Consider the following 27,189-nt stretch of genomic DNA (forward strand, 5'->3'; position numbering starts at 1 on the left):
AGAAGAAAGCAAAGGTTTCCATTCTTTCTCCCACTCTCCCTATGTATATTATAGTATATTTTTTAATTGTCAAACCGTAACGAGGGAGAAAAGATAAAAAGAATGCAGAGGTGGGTAAAAAGAAACAACTTTTTTTTCTTCAACAGGGTTTTCAATCATACGTGACCGAAATTTCAGAAGGATTATAAACACCCCAAAAAGAACAGACTTTTGGCTTACCAAGCACAAGCAAGCTTGAGAACAGATAAAGGCCCAAAGTGATATTATTTCTGCAAGCTCACATTTAAATTTAAAAAAATTAGCTAGCAAATTATTTTTGCAATCTCTTTGTTCATTGATGGTGAAGCCCACGTGAACCTTTGAATATGCATGTATAAAAGTGATTTTAGTTGTGAATATAAGAGGTTCTATACTGTGTTTTTTTGTTCATTTTTTTCCCCCTATTCATTCAGGGAGCAAAATATTTCTTTTTTAGCTTCAGTGATTTTATGAGGAAATTTTCTTCAGCCCTCATTCACTGAATTATGTTTTTTTCCCCACAGATCCACTTGTGGGATCAGGGGACAGACTTTGATACTCAATTTGCCGGGAAGTGTGAAGGGATCACAGGTATTGTTAAATTGTAATTGAAATGATAAGTATGAATAAAGTTTGCCTATTTAAAGCACTCTTTAGCTTTGATAAATTAATTGGTGTGTACCAAATTTCTTTGCAAACATGAAAATTCTGGGTTTGAATCCTATTAACACTAACAAATTTCCTAGACAGATCTTACTTGAAAATAAGTGACGATTGCATTTTTTTTAATCCCATAAAAATATGATTGTTTTGTCCTAAATTAAACAACCCAAAGTTAGTAATAATTTAGAAAAATAAACTAAAATAATTGAAGATATAATACATTGCCCATAAAAGTATGGTTTCCATTCATTTAAGTATAGATAGCTTCTCAATTACTCCAATCAAGCGTATCATATTTTCTTGAAAAGGTGTCTATTGTCAGGGAATTCACAACAACAGAAAGTCAGCTATTCCATGCATTAACTCCTCGGTTAGAAAAAACTCCCTGTGACACAACCTGTAATTGTCCCTAACCAACCAAAACTTATGTCACAAGATGAAGCATTTGAATTTGAATATTTTTGGAAATCTTGAATGCTTCAATCTTACCTCTCTGAGATGTCTATGTTGTTCGAAACAAAACATTGATTTGTTAGATGCCACTATATTATTTTTTGACCTATTTAATGCAAATATTAATTTTTTTTTTACATCTTTTTTCAAGAAAAATGCAAAAATGTGTAAGTGATAGGGCCTTCTCCCAACTCCGAAAACAGCAAATAAAGGAAGAAAAATGCTCTTACACATATTCTCATACTACCCTGAAGAGAAAAAAAGGTTCAGTTAAAACACAGCCTCTCTAGTTCTGTTATCAAAATTTGAACAACAAATTGGCTTGCCCCCCCCCCCCTGGCAATTGATCGACAGGTTGGTGGGGAAGAAGTAAAACATTTTCAATTGCAAAAAAAACCACCTCCCTTGCCTCATTATTGTCGAAATAAGAGGGTTTTGAAGAAGCAAGGTATCTTGAGATTGCCAAAATGAAACGCATTGAGTTAAGCAAGATGTCTCATAATTGCTGCTGAGATGGTTAGTTGAATATGATATATTTTTGAATTTCTACTTAAATTTAGAATAAAAAGCAGTCATATTTTTGAATGGTATAATCCTGTATTAAACTCTCATTAATTAGATATAAGTGATATACATATACCTATATATATACTTGAGATCTGTTTAATTAAGAAAAATTTGTGAAAAATATCCCATTTATCTCCAATTTTTAATAAAATTTCCAGGAATGTCTAGAACAGGTAGCTGATGTCATTCCTCATGCCATAGATCAACTCAAAGGTAGATTTCATGCAGTTGCTAGAACACACCAACAAGTTTTACAAGTAAGTATATTTCCTTGTAATTTGAGCATGGTGTTGATGCACCATTATTTTCCTAAAATTGAACATTGTGATTCATTTTAAATTTTTTCTTTTCCAGAGTTCTGCTTGTGGTTGCACATATCCTAAAAGTAAGCTTTAACAATGCTAGATTATGCAGTAAAATATCTGTAAAGATAATCTTCGAAATTTTCTACTATTGTCCATTTTATTAATGTAATCAAGTTGGCTTTAGTTTGATTCCAACTGGTAAAAATACAGGTTTGGATTCACACGGCAAAAGGGCGGTGGTCTAAAATCCAGTTTTGCCAATTCAGAAGTCTCGTCGTCATCTTTTGCCATCACAGTGAAAAAAACAAATATTTGTGCTATATATAAATTAAAATGCAAATATATTCAAATATGTTATATGTATATAAATAATCTAAAAATTCAAATAAAATCGTGTATTATGCATTAAAATAATGCATTAACAACAAATATTTTAGGGGGGGCAGAACGATGCGGTAATAGTAACAAAAAATTAAAATGTACACACATGCACTTACGATCATCTTAATCGGCTGCAGCACAGCAGGACGGAAGCACTCACTTGGTTAATGACGACACGATTGATGTGGCAGAACACAACCGACTTTTTGCATGATTAAAATTCGGCGATTCACAAGAATGAGGCAAACCCATCGGGAAAACAAATGCAGCAAAGCAACAACGATGAAGATGTGCACCAACCTACCAGAATTAAAATATATCCTGGGTCACCATCTCTTGCGGTGTGGTGTATGACTATTGAATATAAGAACTTGAAGAAGTTAACAACTATTTATTAAACTATTAACAATTAAACATTCAACGATTAAATATTAGGTCATAATTAATTACATAAAATTGAGAATTAAGTTCATCAACACAACCAATGTGGATGTGGTGGCGGGGCCGGTCTCAGACCTAGTGGCACCCGGCGCAAAAACCAGTAAACAGCCCCCCCCCAAGTGCAAATCCAGAGTGATGTGTCAGAGGAAGCATTTTTTGCTAGTCATTACTGTTCCGTAAAATACAGGACAGATTTATTCTGCCATATTATCAGACTCTTGGTGTGGTTATCGCCTCCCCCCCTCTTGGTTGGATATTAAGGGACGAAGAAGTCGGAAAACTTCTTCTAGAATGGGTTGCTGCTATTTAACTTGTAAACAAGCATAAAAACCCAACTAGTTTGATTTAATTAAGAGATTAAAAAAGCAAAATGTCACACATTTATGCAGGATACTCATCACAAAGGAACTATCTTCATACTTATTTTATTAATTGAGTTTTATGGTGAAATTCATGTAGTGCATGCATCACATACTGGCTAAGATAATAATAAAATTGGTTAAATTAAAGTGATATTTCCGTATGATTTCTTTCATATTTATAAAAAACTTCATTTGAACTTCATGTGAACTTCATTTGAAATTATGCCTTTCAGACCCAGTACTAAGAAACAGAAGGGGCAAACACCAGCTAAAGCAACAAGCCGAATGGGGGGGGGGGGGGCTTGTAACTCCTCTTTTTCCTGAGCTTAACTTAACCATTTCAAGGAGACTCCAAGAAAAGACTGCCCCTGAGAAAGCACGCTATGGCCCTGGGGAAGGGGCAGGGCCATCTTAAGAGCATCATGGACCCCGGGCCAAGTGGTTTTTCTGAGGCCCTACCTAGTAAATTCTAGAAAATTTTAACTAGATCTCATTTTTGTGAGGCCCCTCTACTCTTGAGGCTTCCAGGCCTCTCCCGGGTGGGCCCATGCGTTAAGACGGCACTGGGAAGGGGTTGTTTTTTTTCTCTCTGTAGATTTCTTTTTAACCTCAGTAACTTCAGCTTTAATTTCAACGATAATACACAATTCTTGAAGTTTGGGCTGAACATCCCTGAGGTTAAAAATAGAGTATGTAAAGTGAAAAGAAGCAACCCGCATGTTTGTGCTTACAGTCTAAAAAAGTTATGCATAATCCTCTATATTTTATATTGATAAATGAAATTTTCTCATGTGGGTTATATACTGCTGTGGAGTGTACATGGTGCTTTTTTTCTCAAACTAAAAAAGCGAAGTTTGCATCTGCGGATTATAAGCAGCAAAATTCAATAGGTTTTGTTTAATTCTTATTTAAGATTAACGTCAAAGAAATTACTTACCTTCAAAATGACTTTTTTTCAGAGGATTAAAATTCTTACAAGTCTTATGGAAAACTAATACAACAAAAATTAAAATTGAAAATTTAACTAGGATCACCAAATTTTCATTTATATTTATGAATTTATGTATGATCAAATTTATATTGAGGTTTTTGGCCCTTCTTGAATGGAAATAATGTCTTTTTATTAGAGTCCCATTGTGGCCACACCTTACCAAGGCCTCCGAGACAGAGAGAGATACTGTCGATACTGTCTAGGAGCCTCATAGGGGACTTTACTGTTACTCACCAGGTATCTGGAACAAGATCCATGAAACTCCGAAAAGATGTTTAGTTGTGTATATGTATGGTTTGTTAAAATTTCCCATATATATACACACATACGTTGCATTCAGGGGTGGCTCGAGACAAAATCTCTACCCTAGTGAGACCTATTTTTGAGCCCCTGACCTCCCCAATTAAGAAAACTTTTGTTTCAATCGCTTCGTTTTGATGCGTTCAAAGGAACAGCGATATTTTATGTCATAGCATATCATGTCAAATTTCTTTTGGCCTTTTACCTTGAATTTGGCACTCCTAGAGCAGGCGGAAAACATTTTCTCATTTTTTTGCCCTTTCACCTCGAACTTAACGCTCCTCTTAGAGAGGGCACAAATAAGTTTTCCTATTTTTTTTTCTTTTGTTTCCACTTCGGATATAACGACCCTCTTAAAGTGAGCAGGAATAGTTTTCTGTAATTTCTTTCACCCTTTTAGACTGGATTTGGTGCTCCTACTAGAGGGGGCAGAAATCATTTCCCCATACTTTTTTTTCGCCCTGTCTACCTCAAACTTGGCGTACCTCCTACAGTGGGCACAAATAATTTTTCCAATTTTTTTTTTTGCCCTTTCACTTTGGATTTGACGCCCTTCTAGAGCACATCGAGATACCCCTGGTTGAACTAGTAGTAAAGTAGAGTGAGTCGGGAGACTGACCAGTGATCGGGGGTGCTAAAGTGCATGGGTTTTCTTGTGTGAGAACATTTTTGTTTCTCCTCGTGTGACAGGTAGGAACGAGGTGCAGGTGCAGGATCCCTATTTAAAATGGTCAGCTAATCATAAGTTTTAATTCATTCATTTTTTTTCCTCGAAATACTGTACTGTATTGGCGATTCGATTCTGCGTTTGTAATAAAAGTAGTACAAGTCGAGAAAAAAGGTATGAAAGTCCTCTGGCTCAAAATCTTTCCCACATCAGAAGACACCTTCAATTCCTGTAATACTCTCCACAACACAGGAAAACACTTTTGCTCTCGTTTGTAGAAAAATTGGAGGACAGAGGGGGCGATTCCTCCATTATTTTTATTTCTTACTGCACAACAACAGAGAAAGAAATTGCTTCCCCCCCCCCAAAAAAAATCTCCTGCAGGGTAAACAAAAAGAGCTACTGCCTAGTTACGTCCCTGAGCTTACACAGTTTCGTCTCAGTGATGATAAATCAGGCAGAACATGTTATTTTATATGTAAAGATTGGAAATGTGTGGGAAAATAATATGAAACTAAGAACAGTGTAAATCACAAGAGTTGCATTTTAATGGGCTGTGCTCATTTTTCAGCTAGATTCTCCCTGGTTTGAATAAATGCTATTTTTTCCAAGACTGTCAGGTTATATATGAATTACTATATATGCATCATTTAAATTGAGTTAGAATATCTCTTCAAGATGGAAAGTTTAAGAAGGTAAAAGAGGAAGAAAAGTCTGTGAAGAATATGAGTGCTGTTCTCTGTAGTTTAACCCTTACTGTTGGGGGGGGGGGGGGGCAGAGAAGAAAGTTTGAGTCTGTGACTTTTGTAAATAGGCTATGACCCCACCACTATCAACAACTATAAAAGCAAACTATTGAATATTTTTTCCATTGTCATAGACTCATTAAGACTCATTACTCATTTTTGTCATTTTTCTTCATTTTGAACCTTTTATTATATATTACCCGACTATTTCATATTATTCCCCCAAATATAATTTTTTTATAAATCCTTTTTTTCTTGGATCAGATGTTTGTTTTCAAATACCATACAAGTCCCTTGCATAGGTTCAACACAGTATTGATATATTTTCTTACATTAAATTTTGTGTTGCTTTTCTTCTTTGAAAATTCTCTCTCTAATCACTATATGTATATGCATAAAATGCCCTAGTATAAATTTTTCTGGAAAATTAAATCAAAAGAGATAATGAAACCTTAAATGGGAGTGAACTGTTGCCAAATAAATTTTAATAAAAATGTAATGTAATACAGGATGAGTGGAAAGTCCTGGACATATTTTAAAAATCAATAAGAAATCATCCAATTGACATAAAAATAGTGCGGTTTGCACTAAAATACTTATCATAGCCTAGATTTTTTTTTCATAAATTCAAAAAATTAGTGCCAAAATGCACTCACAGATGGTGTTGTATCAAGAAAAACTCACTATAACATATAAAAAGTGACATAGATAATTGGGGTGTGATGAAAACCAAAGAAAGAGGGTAGCAGAACAAGCAAGTTTGGGAAACTCTGGTTCAGATCTAGCTGGAGCTACAAGCGTAGCAGTGAAATGGTTGAGTATTTGTTAATTTTTAAAAAATGAGTCCAGAACCTTCCACCCACGCTGTATTATTATTAATGTAGATGCTGAAAAAAAAATTCTTTTCTAAATGTAATAATACCTTGGGAGGAGTGGAAAAATAAAATTTTCCCCACAGCTGGTAAAATATCTACCAACGGCCTCTGCAAATTATTGGAGGTACTGGATGTGGGTCCCTTCTGCATGAGTGGTTACAGTACAAAAATGCACAATACTCAGTTTTTCACAACTCTTATATCTTGTCTTTTGAATTTTATTGATAAGGATTGTTCATGGCTGCAAACCAAGTGGTGTTTATGATTACAAAAAGCTGAAGATTTTATGAAAATTAAAACTATAACTCTCATTCCAGCTTTTGTTTTTGAGTCTCAAAAATCCTCTAGAAACCTATATAGATTAATGCAGTGGTCAGCAACAACCACTAGATCGTGACCCCTATTTTGGTTGACCTCAGTGGAAGGTTTTTTCTCAAAATGTTCACAATAAAAATTTATGAAAGCATAATTGTGTGTGTGAAAATGTTTTTTGTTATGAAATATCTGTATATAGCAAGACGAAATATCAAGAGACTTGCATCATACATCTGAGTCAATCTTTGGTGAGCAAAAAAGTCATTAAGTAATTCACCAGTTAAATTTGGTTTCTGATCCCTAGATTGATGAAATTATGAGAAATTCAGGATCGTCATTTATTATTTTCTGAGCTGGTGATTGTACAAAAGGGCAAGAATTTGCAAAACTACTTTGATACACAGAATCTCGAGTAAGTGAGGTTGACTGGCTCGACTGCTTTAAAAAATTAACTAGAGATTATTATGTAAACAATATAATAATACTCATTGGCACTGCATGGGTTAGTTTCATCAACTCATAATGTTTTGATCTGAAATTTCTCATTGTGAAACCAAATTTGATGGCATCCTCTTTGTTTCTAAAAAAATATGGAGGCATAAATGACAGTAATTCACCACAAAAGGAAAACAGATTTTAAATCTGGGGAACTTTGATCGTTTTAGTGCCACAGATGTTTAATAGATAGCACAACAAACAAGACTTTCAAAAGTAGCTGATTAGATTTCTGTGGTCATCATCCAATGAATAATTTTTGTTGTGCAAAAGGCTGTTGTCAGTTTAAGTATTGGCTAACATCACCTAACGATGCAAACCACTATCATTAGGTAAACATCAAATTGATACTCAAACTCACAATGGCTTCTTAGCCAAAGAAAATCAAAAGTTTAATCCAAAATTTTTTTGTACATACCATGTGTTTCAAAAAATCAGAACATCCAAGGAAGTTATGAGTGCAGCTCATGAAATGCTCAATTTAGAACTCAAATTTTTCTATTCGGCTGTGGTTTGCATTTCCACCTTCTAAGGGATTCTTCTTTAGCATATGGGGCAAAAGATTTGCATAAAGTGAATTGAATGTTTTATAAAATATTTAAATATTTTTTCCTTTTTTTGAAAAATTGGAACACCTCAATAAACATGAATTATTACATGATTTTTTAATGCAAAATTGACATCATCTTGTTATAATCAATGTTATACATCTTTCCTGATTACATGGCCACTACTCATTACTCTCTTTTCTGGTTATGTATTTAAACCTTGAATCCACCATTTAATGTTACATAAAAATAGGACATTTTTTACAAAATTTACGTGTGGACATGCTTCAACTGTATGCAAAAATTTGTGCTGATGCTGAAGAAGAATACATTGGACCCATGGCTTTGATCATGGATTTTATGCATCAAGTTATTGAACCAATAGTCTCTGACATGTGCCTGGATTGAATCTCAGCCACAGCTGCTATGGTAGTTGGCTTATATTTGGATTGCTTGTTTTTTTTTTTTTTCCAGTATGGCACCACAATCCCTCAGTAGAATTGGTATCAGCTACCATTAGTTAATATGAAATTTCCAAAGCATTGATGAAGTTTCATTGGTATGGCCAAAATATTGATAGAAACTATTAACTCAATGTATTATTCAGAGCTCAATGAAAACAAGTTACGAATGATAATTTATTTCTAAGCTGAAATAAAATAAGACTACTGACTATGATGAGATAATGCCTAAAATGTTTCAAATAATTTCCAAATATCATCTTTACATAATAAAAAATATTACCAAATCATCAATATTAAATGGGTTTTTCTATCCCAAGTTGAAATATTCTATTTTTCATCCCATCTTTAAAACGGGTGATGGGAATGATCTCGGAAACTACAGACCCATTTTGATTCTTCAATTTTTTTTAAAAGTTATAGAAAAGTGTATGAAGAGCAATTAAGCAGTTATCTTCTAATTTTTTTTTTTTTGCTCTCAACTAGTATGGTTTTCTAAAAAAAATAAAAATACAGAAATGACAATTGAATTAAATAATAGATTTAACAACAATAAATATTCTATAACAGTCTTTCTAGATTTAAGCAGAGCCTTTGATTTTGTGGACTTGGATATACTAACTAGAAAATTATCAATAGTAAGAATAAGAGGCAATATGTTAAAATGGTTTCTAACCTGTTACTATAATAGGCAACAGGCTGTTAAAATGAATGGAAAAATAAAAACATTTCAGGCAGTCAAAAAAGGCGTACCACAAGGGTCTGTTCTAGGACAATTGTTGTTTTTAATTTATATCAATGATTTTTGTAAATTGAAGCTAAATGGCAAATCGATATCTTTTGCTGGTGATACTGTGCTACACTTTGAGGACACTGAAATAGAAATTCTTGTAAAAAAGGTAGAAGAGGACTTGATAAATATTAATTTATGGCTAGTCAAACATAAACTAAAATTGAACATACAAAAAACTAAATACACACATATGTTTAAAAACCAGAAACATAAATGCTAACATAGATATCTGCATTAAAATACACAGCCATGCCATTGTCAAATATCGACCCAGTATAACTGTCAAGAAATTAATAGAATATCTGAATATGTGTGATTATTTGGGCATAATACAAGATCATTTGGAATGAACATTGCATTGTGGTAAAGTAATTAAAAAAATAAGAATTTTTACAGCTGTTTGACATAAACTTAGATATATTGTCAATAAAAAAATTCCTCGAAGATGTATTTTATGCATGGATATATTCAATTGTGAATTATGAAATTTGTGATTGGGCGTACATTACGATAGCAACGTGTATCAACTGAACAACACATGCAATAGAATAAGATCCCAAATGACATTCTTCTAACCCAAATAAAATAGAATGCTATGTACAGGATTGTGTGAAATTTACATTATGAAATAATGATTGGTTGGCAAAAAACCAAAATAGAAATTCAGTTAGACGTATAAAAATATATCACGTCCCAAAAACAAATAAAACACTTTAAAATAAAAAAAACAAATAAAAATCTACTCCTGTACAGTTCCAAAAATATTCAACGATTTCCATATCAGTAAAATACAGTTAATGTTACAAACTCTACAAAAGACAAAAAGACATTGTCAAAAGAACATTCCACAAAAAACGTAAACTATGCAGATATAATACAGTGAGATTTTTTCATTTACTATTTAAAAAGAAATTGAATTGTATAAAAAAAAAATACTGTTCCATCCTGTATATTATTGAGATAAGATTAATGAGCGCAACCAACTAAAATACTGTAGTAACCAAAGCCTGAATGTTGTTGACCTAAAAAATTCTAAAAAATGACCATAAAAATGCCCTGAAATTTCAAAAAAATACCCAGGTAACTTGAAAAAATGCCCTAAAAACTTAAAAAAGAAATTCCTAAAATTGACAAAAAATGCATCAGAATAACAATACAAAGTTCTTGAAAACTAATTATGTTCAGAAGTCTAAGGTCTATTTTTTCTTTCGTCCCCCCTCCCCCCACCATCATGAACATTGCATTTCATCAAAAATTGCCAATAAAATGTTCCTAATAAAAAAAATGTAATTTTTGAATGGAGAATATGTAATCTGAAAGCGAAAATATACAAATGTATACCGAGAAAATGTATTTATCTACTTAATAAATAAAAATTAATATGTATATTCAAATATTTTTAAAGGTTTTTGATTAATTCAAAATGTGCATCTGCAATACATTTCAATATCAGATGTTTTTTCATGTTTTCGAAATTTAGAGATCTTATGTTGTCTGCAAGTAAAGTCTTATACCAACAGAAAAACTTCTCTCAATATCAACAGATGTTATAGGGGCATATTTGAAAAAAACTGATTCAGTTAGAGTTAGTTTCTCTTCAATCTCGAAATTTTTGTACTTTTTTATCAAGACAGCAGAAAGTTTTCTGAGGGTAGTAAGTCCACTGTTTTTTTCAATCACTGTCAAATTTTGCTACAATAGATTGACCTAGCCGCCTTTTTTTTGGCACACTAAATAACTTCTCGCTGACTTTATTGATACAGGGGAGAGCATCAATAAGTTTCATGTCTTCTTTCTGTAAGGGCTGGATAATGGAAACCAAAATATTGAAGTTTGATCTTATGTACTCCAACTGTCCTTCAATGTCCCTTGGCAAAACAAAGTTTGTGAAATTTTAATGCATGCAGCACTTTCTTATTAAATTCATTCAGTATGGATTTGACTATTTGAAAATTTTCACTGTATAATATGCAAGCATTTAGCCATGTTCCTCATCGTTTAATCACGGGCTTTGGAAGCATGGCTAATGTAGGAGCTTTGGTTCTAAAAGCTCTATGATGGAGATTTCACAAAAACCTTTTCCACATTGGGAACAAGATGGTCAACATTCGAATAGCATAATTGAATTTCTTCACAAATGCTATGCATTGCAAGGCAAATTACATGTACAGCTTTTGGAAGCTTCGGGTCGCTCTCGCTGCTTTTATCATATATGTACATTGGTCAAGAAAAGTAAAATATTATTGTGCTCCACATCATTTGGCCATAAAACATTCATGCTTTTGTCAAAAAGTTGACAGAAAGTGGAATGATTGATTTTATCTAGAACTCAGAATTTAATAGAAAACTTTTTCCTGGATGATCCAGCCCGAGAATTCCTATGATGGCATTAGCAATAGAGTGGGCTTCAGCATCAGTTGTTTCATCTATTGCAAAAAAAAGTTTTTTGCCTGCTATGGTACATCCTACTTTGTCCATTATTTCAATAAAACAATCACTCACCATAGGCACCGGAACCTAGGGGCTGAGGCCATTTGAACCCCCTTCAATAATTTTTCTAAGGGAGCTGAGCCCCCTCCCACAATAATTTCTGAAGAAACAATGCAATGCACCTCTCCTTTCCTGTGTATACGCGCTTTAGTCCCATATGTAAGGGACGATGAGCAACTTTCAGCCCCACTAATGTTTACTTCATGTTGGCATCTCTGTCACTCAGGTAATTTTTTCTTGCAGAAGAACAGCTTAACTGACTTCTTATCTTTAGTGAACTACTTTTGAGGTTCATATACCAATGCAATCTGTTGTTGTATTTTTCACTCTGACTGCAGTCAAATTGTAAACATGCTCTCTTCTGCCTGGTTCCCACATTTGGATGAAGAATTTTTTTTCTAATGTGTGCTTTTTGCTTTATGCTTCAAATGGATTTCTTTATCACGACTGAAATCATAGATTAACTGCTTAGATAGCGGTTTGATTAAAGCTTTTTATAAATATTTTTGACAATATTACTTAATGTAATTAGTTCACTCATATATTTAATTTCTTTCACCTTATATACTCTGAAAAAAAATTTAGGAAAGTCAAAAATACCCTAAAAATGCTGAAAGATGCACCAAAACTTGAAAAACACTCTTAAAGTGAAAAAAGGCCAAAAAATGCAAATGTCATCAACATCGAGGCCCTGGTAATAACCAACGCTGTTGCATTGTGTCAACTTCAAGTAAATGTCTCATCTAGACCTGATGAAAGGGTTGCAAAATCCCTACAGGTCACAAAGTGTGTGTTTATTTTTTTATTTTTTTCTTCATTGTTTTTTGTCAATATTGTATTGTTTTGTGTTTGATTTTGATACTTTTGTCTGACTGTGTATGTATTTAAAATATAAAATAAAAAAACTTAATTTTCCTACTCCAAAGTCTCAAACAGCTGCAATCAGAAAGTGGAGACAATTACATAAAAGGGCTAATCTAAATCCAGATTTATGTTGATTATCTTTTAAGATTACTTTGGAGATTGATTAAGATTTTTTTTCTATCAAGATTTTGCCCATGCCCCTGAAGCTACATCAATACTGCTGCTGTAACTCACATGGGCAAAATCTTGACAGAAAATAAAATTGCTATCTAAAAACTTCTAGAATCAAAACAAAAAGAGCAACATAAATCTGCACCTGTGATGAACTTTTAATGGAGCGGTTGATACTGAATTAAATCTGGCTTGAAACAAAATGCATAACCTGAAAAAATATTGTAAATACAGTAGACTCTCTGTAACTTGGCACCCATTAAGCATTATTTATGCTTTCTCCACACGTAATTTGAGAGGAATCTTGGGATAAATTATGGTTTTCCAAAGACTCACAACAAAAACCAACATGACAGAAGCAGTTCCGAATTATGGCACTTGTGACTGACTTCCATGCAGAATCAATCACTTCAACAGCATCTAAAATAGAAAGTTTTGTGTCCATTCTAACATCCAAAAATTCACAAATGTTTTTGGTCTGTAATTTTCTGTAAAAAGTCTTCATACTTAGGATAATTTCTTGATCCAGAGATTGTGCAATTGCTGTTGAATTAGGAGGTAAAAAGCATAATTTTATTGCAGAAAGGTCCGTTATTTTTGGATGAGCGGTGCAATTATCCAAAATAAATAAAACTTCTTTTCTCACTTGAAAATTTTCTATCTAACTTCCTGAACCATTGTTCGAAAATCTCAGATGTCATCATTGGCGTACGCAAAGGGGGTTTTGGGATTCTAACCCTCCCTTTAGCCAAGATTATAGTGTTATTTTTCAGGGAAAAAAAAGTAAACCCCCTTCAGAAGGAAAAAAAATCTGAAAACCTCCCCTCGAGAAAATTAGGCCTACGCCTATGGATGTCATTCATGCCTTTTTGTTGCCATCATAGTCCACAGGAAGAGCTTTAACATTTTTAAAGCACTGCAAGTTTTTGATTTTTCGATAACTAACGGTTTCAATTTTTCAGAACCATCTGAGTTTGCAGCCAAAAGAACTGTCAAACGATCGGTTAGACAAAAAAATAAACCTGTCTCATCACAATTAAACGCATCTGCATCTTTATACCCTTCTATCATTGGTTTCAGAATATCATTCTTCCAATTTGTAACAGTTTCTTGAGATGCAGATATGCTCTCTCCACAAACTTTCCTAAAAAGAATGCCATGGATAGCGCTCTTTGAATCAGATCAACCGTCCACTGCTTGCAGTAAAATCACCTTGATTGAGACTTTTTGTAAAATCCTTTGCTTTCTCTTGAATTATTGGTCCTGATAATGGGATTGAGTGAGATCAAGTGGATTTGAACCACAAAAAAGTTGCTTCTTCTACGTCACTGAAGTCTGATTTTCTTCTGCGTTTTCTGCTTGTTTCTAAGAAGATTCAATTGCTGACAAAATTTTTTCCTTATTTTTGACAAATGTTGAAATGGTGTTACGTGCAACTCCATATTCTTTGGCGAGTTCACTTTGAGTTTTACCCGATTCTAGTTTTTTCAAAATTTAAACTTTTGGTTCTAAAGTTAAAGTATGCGTGGAGGCATTGTATTCATGGCAGTCGATATTCATGATAAAAACCAAATGACATATTCAGCGTCTAACCAGACTTTAGCTCTTTTTCTCTTGCTCCTTTTCCAAGAAATCGTAAAACTGAGTTCCACCAAAAACATTCTTCGCAACAGACAATATCAAAACTCCCAATAGATAAGATTTTCATCCCTATTGGATGTTGACAATATCCACACTTTTTTTGAGAATGAAAAGAATATACAAATACAACACCACAACAGACAAAATGCCCAACGAGGTGGCTGATAAAAAGATGCCCATAAAAATATGGATGTCATATATTTCAAAAATACAATTAACACAAATTATAAACAATATATACACATGATAAAATATTATGCAATGCCCATAAAGAATACTTATGGTTGTCTTATTCTAAGAATGGACAGCTTCTCGATTTACCCCAACATGTTTATCGTATTTCTTTTTAAATGTGTCAATTGTGTTACAATTTACTACCTCTGGGGGTAAGCTATTCCATTTATTAACAACCCTATTAGAGAAAAATTCCCTGCGACACCCCAGCCTTGCCAATTGTCCTTCACCAATTGATACTTGTGTCCCCTTGTAAAAGCAGTCGATTGGCGGTGTACTAAAAGTTCATGGTACATCCTATCCATCCCATTGAAAATTTTGAACACTTTGATCATATCTCCTCGACACCTGCATTCATCCATTGTAAACATATTCAAAAAATGAAGTCTCTCTTCATAACTCAAGCCCTGTGTGCCAATAAGGACACACATAGCTCTTCTCTGCACCCCTTCAACCAAGTCTATGTCCCTCTGTAGGTATGGTCTCCAAAACCTTACAGCATACTCCAGTCCAGGACGAACTAAGCCTCGGAAAAAGCGGAAGAATGACCTTAGGAGAACGCGAAGAGACCTTTTTGAAAATGAGACCAAGCATTCTATTCTCTTTTTTGACCACCGCTGAACAATGTTCAGAAAACCTAAGTCACTTGTCAATGAGAATTCCCAAATCGGTGACCCTAGTTGCATCCGGGATAGTGACATCATTCAACTCGTAAGAGAACCGTGGGTTGTTCGAACCAAAATGAGCGACCATGCACTTATCAACGCTAAACATCATGCTCCATTCATTTGCCCATGCTGCAACCCTGTTTAAGTTGGTTTGGAGCAACTCCCTATCGCTTTCATTCCCGATTACCCCCATTAGCTTAGAATGAAAGACCTTTTTTTGGAAACTCCACTAAAATGATAAGCCGGCCAACAGGTTTCAAATATTCATTCTTCACATGCATGCCCCCAATGCAAAAAGGGACCCATCATAGAGAACAAAGAAATAAAGGATTGTCCAAATACCCATGAACAATGTCAAAAAATTCTTAGAACTGGTAACACAAGGCCAATTGTGTTTTAGTCGTGGTAAAGAGACAAAAATCATAAGTCGACTTAAGCGGAGTTAAGCCAAACGTGTGTTGAGTTAGAGAGGTTTCCCTACATTGAAATTAGTATTGTGCCAACCAAGAGAATAATAGATGTCGAGTTATATGGATAGTCAAGTTATCCACGTGTCAAGTTATCGAGATTCCACTGTATTTGCAGTGATATACTTGTACTTTCTGGTAAATGGGATGATTTTTGCATCTTAGAAAAAGGTTAAGTTTTATTTCAGTGGCTGTACAGCAGCACACACATTGGCTTTCTAGTGCCTCACAAAAATCTTATTGTTTCTTTAGGCCATGTGTCAACTGTGGCTAATTTTCTGTAGTTTCTAACCTTGAGACACATATATGAGCTATAGTTACGTACACTCATTGCCATAAAAATTTGCGCACCAAGAAATAATTGTGGGATCGAAACGAAAGTTGGCCTGAAGGTACATGTCGGGCAGATATGCAAATGATTAGAAATGCAGCGTGATTGCACATTGCAAAGTAATGCCACTAGAGGGCGTTGAACTTCGTTCTCCTTGGAGTATAAAACAGGTAAGCAGAGCTTGCTGGAGTGTATTTAATTGTTTGCAAAGGAAATGCTGAGGTAGACATGCCGTTACGCCGCCGTCAAAGACCATATGAGCAGTTGTCAGAGTTTGATAGGGGAAGAATCATCTGGATGATGGAAGCTGGGTGGTCAGCTCGGCGAGTAGCTCGTCAACTAGGCCGTTCTGATTTTACTGTGAGGAGGTGTTGGGACCAGTGAATAGAAGAGACATCATTTACACGGTGACCAGGTTCAGGATGCCCTCGACAGACCAGTCGTTGAGAAGACCGTCACATCATCCGAAACGCACGCGTAGAGCCAACTGCCTCATTGGCCGCTATCCAGACACAGGCAGCAGCTTCACTACAGGCCCCTGTGTCTTCCCTAACCATCGCAAGGCACCTGGCTGAAGGACATCTGGTATCGCGGCGCCCATTACGTGTGCTGCCAATGACACCCACCCACCAACGCCTCCGTTTGGAGTGGTGTCGAGCACGACGGGATTGGACTGCAACGGAATGGAACCAGGTCGTCTTCAGCGACGAATCGAGATTAAACTTGAGCAGTGATGACAATCGTGTTCGTGTGTGGAGGCCCCGTGGTGAACGCTTCAATCCTGCCTTCGCTTTACAGCGACACACTGCTCCCACAGCTGGTGTCATGGTATGGGGTGCCATTGCTTACGATACACGGTCACCCCTAATATTGATCCATGGCACAATGACAGCCCAACGATACGTCCATAACATCCTTCAGCCACATGTGTTGCCACTCATGGCAGGGCTCCCAGGAGCCATTTTTCAACAAGACAATGCTAGGCCACACACAGTAAGGATGTCACAAGACTGCCTCCGCCACATTACCACCCTTCCCTGGCCTGCTCTATCCCCAGATTTGTCACCAATCGAGCATATCTGGGATCATTTGGGACGGCAAGTTGGACACCCTACGAGGTTGGTCGAACTAGAGGCGCATTTACAGCAACTGTGGAACGAGATGTCTCTGGACATCATACGGAACTTGTATGCCTCAATGCCCGCTCGTATCGCATCGTGCATTCGCGCTAGAAGGGGTCCAACAGAGTACTAAAACTTCTGTTCATCTGTACTTTTTTCTGCAATAAATGATCCTTTTTCTTGGATTTTCTAATCACTTACTTATATCAACGTAGTACTTACATGTGTAAAATTTCGTTTCATTTTGACGACTTCTTCTGGGTGCGCAAATTTTTATGGCAATGAGTGTATATAGCAATATGAAGCATACATATACCGATTCCAGCTTTTCCAACCAATCAATGAAATTGTATTTTCTTGCCTATAAAATCTGTGGATTAAATACATCAGAATTTTTCAGTGAGGATTATGCACAACTGCATAATATCTACGCCTTTTTTTTTCTGGGAGTTTGGAATAGAAATAAATATTTAAAAAATTAATTCATACAAAAAAGTATTTTAATGATAGGGTATAGGAAAATGTTAATAGAAAAATAATTTTTTTTTTTACAAAAATGTGACAATTAACCCTTTCCATTCCTTATGATTTAATTATTGATGAATGAAATTTGTATATACAAATACGAAATCAGAAGCCACAATAGGCAAATTTCCCAACAAGGTGACTGGGGAAAAAAGATAAAGAAAAATCAATGAAAAAATATGAATATCTCAAAAAAACCCATAAAAATATAGTCATAGCTTAATGACAATGACTCTCAATGGCAATAAATCAGAAAAAACTTCAATAAACTATTCATAAGAATATGATACTCATTATGTATTATACAATCACATTTTTTCTCACAGTAGCAAAATTCAGATCTACAGATTATACACAGGAAATTAGAGTAATTTAATTTTGAAAACTTTGCACACATCCTTAAACAAATGCTTCTAGCCTACGTGAGATAAGATTTCAACACAATTGATCCCATCATAATGGTTATTAAATTACCACATGGGGTGAAAATCTAATTGAATTTTCCCCCAATATGAACATTGATGTTCATTCCCCATGATGAACAATATGTTCATTGATTTTATGAAAAAAATGTTGTATAATTTTTTTATTTTCAGGTACTGTGGATATATCAAAAGTGGCAGACAGACCGCGCAAGTGTCCATATCCTATGATATCTGCTAATGAAGCCAATGATATTATTTTGAAGAACACTGTAGTTATTGGCACAGAGTTTAAAAAGTTCAAAGGTTTTCATTAACATATTAGTTTTTTCTCAACAATAATATATATATATTTTTTTTTTGCACTATCTTTGATGTACTTATTTATTTCACAGATTCTTTAGGATATATACTTTCTTTGAGAGTTGTTGCTGAAGAACATCTACCACCATTCCCAGCTGCTATGAAAGATGGTTATGCTGTTATTGGTAATGTTATTTCTATAAAAAATATATTATATTGTGGAATGAATTTCTATTCACTTGATAACTATCTGACTCAGTTCTAAACCGTTGATCTACTATTTGTTATCAGTTTGATTAAGACTTAGTGTGAAATTTTCAACAGTAGGAAAATAAATATTAATTATTTTTAATCATATTTCATGATTTTTTGAGAGTGAAAAAGTTTTTAGCTATGATTGAAAAAATAGATATAATTAATCTACTCTGAATTTTGTGATACTTTGAATTAAATCATAACCTTGGAGCATACATGCTAACCTTGGAACTAAGTCTCTCTGTAGTAGCAAAAAAAATTGTGAATCTGACATTCTATGTCAAACTAGCAGTAATACTTGGCACACTGCTGGGGTTTTCTTCATATAGTGGAAGCATTAAAAAGTGACAAACCATCGATTGGTAACAAAAGTAGACATTCCAAAAGTCATTGTTACTGGACAGTTTTTTACTCTATTGGGCATTTGCAAACTGGCACTGACAAGCTTTTAAAGTAGCCTATCATTTAATTTGGGGCCTGTTTGGTACACATATAAATTTAGCAAAGATTGGTATGAAATTATAGATTTGTATAGAGAACATACAGACAGAAAATCAATCTTATATAGGTTATATAAATGTCGAGTTTTTCATTACACAATGCCATCTGTGAGTGAAATTTTAACTCTTATTTATCAAAAAAAAAACTCTAGGCAGTTGGTTTGTTATTAATTTGATATTTATTTTTTGGAGATGTGGTGTTTGCGTGATGTCATTTTGCACTCGATAGGAAAATGGAATTCAAAGAAATCCTTTTTTGAATAAAAGAATTTATAAAAAAAAAAAACCAGATCTTTTGTAGTTTTTCGTAATTCGCCTTAGATCTGTATTTCATGGTAGAAATCTGTAGAAACTACAGAAATTCTGTAGTGGTTAGCTAGTAGGTGCCTTGGAGTATAAAAACCATGGAAATGAGAAAAAATTGAGTTTTTAAATTTATTTGTTGATAAATCATCTGTTTTTCAGAAATAATCTTTTTTAAAATGAAAATTATAGCATATGCGGTATAAGTAATTTAAAGTTTTTAATCAAACAGAATATTGAATGAAGAAAACATGTTCAACCTAAATGGCTATTCAAGTATTTAAAAAAAATTAAATCCAGTAGTTTTAATTATCAGGAAGTGTTTCAAGAAGATGTCACTCAAGGGTCATTCCATGTCAAATCACCCAGCCATGACACCCATAGTCTCAGATTTCAATGATTTTTTTTTATTTGTTGCTTTTACCATCCTCATTAACCATGTGAAATATTATTTGCATATCTCAAACATTTTGAGAAAAAAAATGGTGAAATTTATCAAAAAAAGATGCAGATGACTTTTCGAGGTTCAATTTTTCAGTGGCATTGTTTGAGAAAATAAATCATAACATTTTCAATTTTCACTATATTCAAGTGAAATTTTCACTAAAGTGTTCACAAAAACATACAGAATATGAATAAAAATAATTCATACACTTACATTTGAAATTTACATGCAAAAAAATTATGTAAACTTTGTTTTTGTGGAATTTTTCTTAAAAAAAAATACAATTTTTCTAACGTATTTTTAGACCAAAGGCACAGCAGTTATCAAAACAACTTTTATTTTAAATTTCTCCTAAATATATGAAGTGAAATAATATGGAAAAAAAATAATGGTTTTTGACCGTTAATATATTTATTCTGGCTCGCAACACAAAAGTCATCGAAATAAGACTGGATCACTTTGATTTCAAATCATTCAACTAGGTACTGAAATGCAACCCATCATCCCAGATTTCAATTATTATTTGTTGTTTTTTGCTTCTACCATCCTTGTTAACCATGCAAAATTTCATGTGCATATCTCAAAAAATTTTTGAGAAAAAAAAAATGTTTTCTAACCCCACGAATGACATCTCTAAGGCTAACCATTCAAGCAATATTATTTATGAAAATATATCATAACTTTGCAGATTTCAATACATTCAAAAGAAATTTTCACTAAAATGCTCACAAAAAAGCAGACTATGAATAGAAACGAAAATTTAAACCTTAGAGGAAAAAAGTCATTTAAATTTATATAATTTTTTCATTTTTTTTGTGAAACACAATTTTTTAAACACTTTTTTTAGATGCACAGCGTGAATTTTCAATTTTTTTAAAATTCAATCCTATTAATACATTAAGAAGAAGACTGGAAGAGTAAACACTATTTTGACAGTTAATACATTTGAGTAAAAAAACACAATTGTACTTATATGACTACATTAATTATATTTGTACATTTTGACTTAATATAATTATTCATGCTTAGTAATAAGAAATTTATATTTTATTTTTCATGTACACATACATTTATTACAGTATTCACTAAATTAAGTTTCATGAGTAGTTAATACAGTAATTCAAAACAATAAATTTTAAAATTCTAGGATTAAATGAATTCATGAAATAATTAGAAATGTTAATGTAATGTGTCAAATCAGAGTTGGTGAAAAAAAAGGTTTTTGGTTTAAATTCATACTTACAATGAATTCATTTATTGTTGAATAAAATAATTTTTTAAATTAATCCTTCATGTTCAAATTCTTAGAAAAGTGTTCAAATTCCAAATAATTAAAAGAATAATTAATTTCACTTTTAATTGATCCATAAATATATCTTATGATGCAACAAAGGCGAATCTGATATCATATGCAATCTTATATTATATTTTTGCATAAAGAACTATTTTGTATTTGATAAATCGAGATAATATTATTAATCATGTATATACTAGATGTATTTTGAAGTTTTTTTTAACATGCTTAATTATAAAGTTATTTTATCAAAACAGTGTTAATTTTTTTAATTACTTTGATTTTTACAGCATATATTTTAATAAACATATATTTAATATATATGATAAATATGAAATGGTTAATACTTGTGTGAAAAAAATTCTACATTATAATATTTAACACAAGCCTATAGATTTTTCCCAAGAAATAATTTAAAATTGCTGATAGAAAGCTAGAATATGAGGTATCAAATCACAAAGAATGAAATAATTATCAGATACAACCTTGATTGTTGTAGCTGAGGCAGATGGAAGAGAGTAGAATTAAAACCTAATGTATATAATGCCTGGTGGTGATATATTAGATGTGATGTTTCTTGTTGTGATTATTGTAAAAAATAATAATACTTCTGTGAAGATATAAACTATGGCACACTGGTCTTTGTCCTTCAGAGGACAGCTGGTGTCTTATTTGATTATAAGACTTTATCATCCCAGCAGGTGATGATAAAGTCACTGCGAAAACTAAAACAAAAGTGTTAGAACTAAACTGCCCCCCCCCCATTAAATAATGTAAGTCTCAATTATGATCTTTCTGAAGACAGAGAGTGTGCTCCATAGAGTAGCCTACTCCAGGGTTAGCAAATTTTTCTTATGATAACACAATTTCCATTTGAGCTAAATATTTTATATCATTTTGGAATTCAAAGTAAAATGTCAGAAAAGACACTTGAAATTTATAGTGTTGGAAAAGAAACCGGATCTGACTGTTGTAAAAAGTGTTATGCAAAAGTCAAAAATCTGTTACCCATTGGACATTAATCTTTTGATCTTGAAGAGTGGAGCAAGTACTGAACATTTATCTACTGTGTGTAAGCATCAGAGCTTTTTTCCTCAAAGAAGTATGAAATATACCTGAAAGCATGCTTTAGTCCTTTTAAATGTCATAAGAAAAAATAACAGAAGGTTTAAGGATAGTAAACTTTCACGTATAAATGAAATAGATGGTAGTACAAAATCAATTCCAGGGCAAAAAAAAAGGCCATGACTGTAGGGACAAAGTGAATATAAACATCAATAAATTAGGTGAAGAAACTAAATACTGTGAAGAGATGAACAGTGATTGTAATGTAGAGATAAGTAACTTGGAAATGTCAATTTCTAAACAAGAAACACTTAAAGAAATAAATTCATCTCTACAGAACATAGAAGAGTCATCAGTTAAACTTCATAGGGTAGCTCCACAGTGCAGGTCAAACTATGCCAAAAGAAAAGTTGAATCTGCTTGTAACACTTTAAAATCAAAGGTTTGTAAAGTTTTTGAAGAAGAATCACCAGAAAATGAATCTCAAAGCACACTTAATGAAGATATTAAACATAAAGCAAATGATATGAAAGTTTACTATCCTTAAACCTTCTGTTATTTTTTCTTATGACATTTAAAAGGACTAAAGCATGCTTTCAGGTATATTTCATACTTCTTTGAGGAAAAAAGCTCTGATGCTTACACACAGTATATGAATTTCACTTGAGTATATTGAAAATTGAAAAAGTTATGATTTATTTTCTCAAACAATGTCACTTAAAAATTGAGCCTCGGAAAAGTCATCTACATCTTTTTTTAATAAATTTCAACATTTTTTTTCTCAAAAAGTTTTAGAGATATGTAAATAATATTTCACATGGTTAATAAGGGTGGTAAAAGCAACAAATAAAAAAAAATCATTGAAATCTGAGACTATAGGTGTCATTTTGGCATTTTGCCAGATGATTTAAAATGGAATGACCCCTCAAGTAATTCTAAGAGTAAAATAATGTGAATACAGATTTTCTTCAAAACTAAACATAGAAATATACCATCAACCGGGACAACTTTGCCATTTTTTTTCTTCTTTCAACTGCTTTTTAACTAATAATGTATGAAAATACTTTGAAACCATCATAAAAATTAGTCTTGATCTGTAGTTTCACAATCTGTGGACTATTACAACTTAAATGAACATTTATACATTTAAAAAAAGTATTGGCAGCAAAATTATCCTGGAAATGGGGCAAATTTGTCACCTGTGTTAAAACCAGTAAATATTACCCAAAAAACACCAGAAAAAAGATTTTTCTAACTATGAAAACACCTTACACATTAGTATTTACTCTTTATTGTAAACAGACACACAAAAATATTTAAAACATTCAAATCAGAAAATTTAAAATTCACAAAGTTAAAAGTTCAAATAAAAGTTTTATGTTTTTGTCAGAAAAGATAAATTTGTCAAGGTTTTTTTATTGTAAGGAAGGTCAATTATGCACACAATGTCTTGTACATTGAGTTAACATTCATCAGGTACATTTGGGGAGTAAAAAAATTTCCCTCTGTCAGTCGTATGTATGACAACTCAAACTCCCCATCACCACAGAATTAAGTGAGTTTACCAATGTGATGCTTGACACTTTTTTTTTTACCAAAAACTTTACTACAACAAACATTCCGAGCTGTATTAGTTTATCACTAGCCGCACCATCAACCTCCTGGATCATGTTGACATTCATCAGGTTCATCTATGGTTAAATCATGTCCCCCTTTACAGGGAAAAATCAGGAACAGAGCAAGAGTGACTAATTCCCTTCAAAGCTCTTCAGTAGGTTCTGCATCTTGCTAGGGTTCTCTCTCATTCAGATAAGCCATGTAAAGAAAATGCACAATTAGATTCATCATCACTGTGATGGTCATTCATCTGATTGTTCTTACCTTTACTAGTCCCCTCAATCTGATTCGCTGTAGGTGTACTCGTAAGGGATTGGTCTTCTCCATTAAGTGTGACTCGCCAATGGCTTCTGGTGTGCCACATGAACTCTCCATCTTCTCTTCTGTAGAATCTGGCTGCAGCGTAGTATCATCATAATTTTGATACTTTTAGCCTTCCAACTTGGTACTAATGCCTCTTGTCATCTGAACGACCTCTAAAACAAACACAAAAAATGCATGATTTGAAAAGTATGCAAGAATTTGAGAAAATAACAAATTCTAGGTTGGCAAAGTTGGCTCCATTTTCACTAAGCTTCCTAGTGCAACATTGCCAAGTAATATTATTGAACCTACATGCAACATAAAATTTACATCTAATAGTGATTCTGAAAGAGGATTATATGCTGTGTCAAGCAAAATAAGTATTTTTTAATACAATTGAATAATTGACGTTAGATATACACAAAATTCCAAAATGAACACGGCTATACGCGTTTCAGAACTATATGAAGTTCCTTCATCAGTAGCAGAAACAAAGAAGGAAAATATTGAAAAACTCCAGCTATAAGGAGTTTTTCAATATTTTCTTTTGGGAAAATCTAACACATCAATTATTCAATTGTATTATCAAACCCAAAAGGTAATTCATTTCTAAGTAGTTTCTACTTACCTCTGTATGAATGGGCAAGACGAAATAGGAAGAATAGGAGTTTTTAGTAGTCTAAAAAAGACTACTAAAAACTCCTATTGTACAAGTCAAAAACAAAACCACCTGTAAAAAACTGGTGAGGCTAAAAACGCACAAAAAAGCTATCATTCAATGTCAGTTGTTGGTGCCTCTATTGGTTGGTTCAAGTACTAAGCAGGGAGGAAAATAACATCTTTTTCAAAAACTGGCAAAGTCGTCCTGGTTGATGATATATATTTTTTTCATTATGTAGCTGCTGATGGTAAAAATGTTCGGAAAGTACTGGGTGTTATGCTAGCTGGTGCTCATGTAAGTGCTTTTCTTGATTATTGGTAATATTTCACTTACTTTCACTGGAGAGATAGAGCATTTCAGTTTGTAGAATATACAACCACTCCCAAACTTACAATTGTTTGACTTTTTGAGTTACAAAACGAAATATATAGCACTTTTAGCAAGTTCTAGATTGATCTGGGCAATAGCTGACTACCAGATCTGCCTTCCCTCACCATTAATTATGGTCCCTATTGCAGAATTATGGGTATTCAAAGAATACATATAAACTGAAGAGCCAAAAAAACTGGTACAGGCATGCGTATGCAAATAAAGAGATATGGAACCAATCAGAGTATGGTGCTGCAGTCGGCAACTCCTATATAACACAACAAGTGTCTGGCATAGCTGTTAGATCGATTACTGCTGCTACAATGGCAGGTTATCGAGATTTAAGTGAGTTTGAACGTGGTGTCATAGTCGGCACACGAGAGATGGGACATAGCATCTCCGAGGTAGCGATGAAATTTGGATTTTCACGTACGACCATTTCACGAGTGTACCGTGAATATCGGGAATCCGGTAAAAAATTAAATCTACGACATCGCTGCGGCCGGAAAAAGATCATGCAAGAACGTGACAGATGTGCAACCCTTCCGCAAATTGCTGCCGATTTCATTGCTGGGCCATCAACAAGTGTCAGCGTGCGAACCATTCAACGAAACATCATCGATATGGGCTTTCGGAGCCAAAGGCCCACTCATGTACTCTTGATGACTGCACGACACAAAACTTTACTCCTCGCCTGGGCCCGACAACACCGACATTGGACTGTTGAGGACTGGAAACACGTTGCCTGGTCTGACGAGTCTTGGTTCTAATTGTTTTGAGCTGATGGACGTGTACGGGTATGGAGACAACCTCATGAATCCATGGACCCTACATGTCAACAGGGGACTGTTCAAGCTGGTGGAGGATCTGTGATGGTATGGGGCGTGTGCAGTTGGCGTGATATGGGACCCCTGATACGTCTAGATACGACTCTGACAGGTGACAGGTACGTAAGCATCCTGTCTGATCACCTGCACCCATTCATGTCCATTGTGCATTCCGACGGACTTGGACAGTTTCAGCAGGACAATGCGACACCCCACACGTCCAGAATTGCTACAAAGTGGCTCCAGGAACACTCTTCTGCTTTAGACACTTCCGCTAGCCACCTAAATCCCCAGACATGAACATTATCGAACATATCTGGGATGCCTTGCAACGTGCTATTCAGAAGAGATCTCCACCCCCTTGTACTCCTACGGATTTATGGACAGCCCTGCAGGATTCCTGGTGTCAATTACCTCCAGCACTACTTCAGACATTAGTCGAGTCCATGCTACGTCGTGTTGCGGCTCTTCTGCGGGCTCGCTGGGCCCCTACACGATATTAGGCAGGTGTACCAGTTTTTTTGGCTCTTCAGTGTATATTGAGTGTAGTATATACCATATGAATTTTTATTTTTCTTTTCAAAATACTTTTAAAATGGCTGTAAGAGCAATAGAAAATTATAAACATGAAAAGGATATAATGTTTTGTATGATATTTGTAACAAAATGTCTGCAGAGAATAAAATGACTGAAATAGTACTTGAAAAGTATTTTGAAAACATACTCAAAACACACATATTTGTAAATTATATATTTTGAAGGTTGAAAAAAAAGTTAATTTGTAGATATTTAGAATTGAATACAACTTTATTGTCTGAACCAGAAGTTCTTTACAATGAGTATTATTGCAGTAATATATGAATGTATAAACAGACACACACATATAGAACGTCTCATAAATTTTTAAAATAGTTTAAATAGTTTAAAAAATT

General features: G+C 33.8%; 1 protein-coding gene across 1 annotated transcript in view; it reads left to right on the plus strand.

The window, feature by feature from the left end:
* Positions 1-27,189, plus strand: part of cin (Molybdenum cofactor synthesis protein cinnamon) — a 55,337-nt gene that overhangs the window by 16,701 nt on the left and 11,447 nt on the right. Inside the window, exons 7-12 of the mRNA XM_089246812.1 lie at positions 543-609; positions 1,860-1,958; positions 2,056-2,086; positions 18,490-18,621; positions 18,711-18,803; positions 25,300-25,355. Coding sequence (XP_089102938.1) covers positions 543-609; positions 1,860-1,958; positions 2,056-2,086; positions 18,490-18,621; positions 18,711-18,803; positions 25,300-25,355 — 478 coding nt within the window. The remainder of the gene's footprint in view (positions 1-542; positions 610-1,859; positions 1,959-2,055; positions 2,087-18,489; positions 18,622-18,710; positions 18,804-25,299; positions 25,356-27,189) is intronic.

Source organism: Pholcus phalangioides, unplaced genomic scaffold, assembly GCF_987345545.1.
Source record: "Pholcus phalangioides strain wild (caught in Gottingen) unplaced genomic scaffold, Ppha-v1.0 ptg000017l_1, whole genome shotgun sequence".
NCBI lineage: Eukaryota > Metazoa > Arthropoda > Arachnida > Araneae > Pholcidae > Pholcus > Pholcus phalangioides.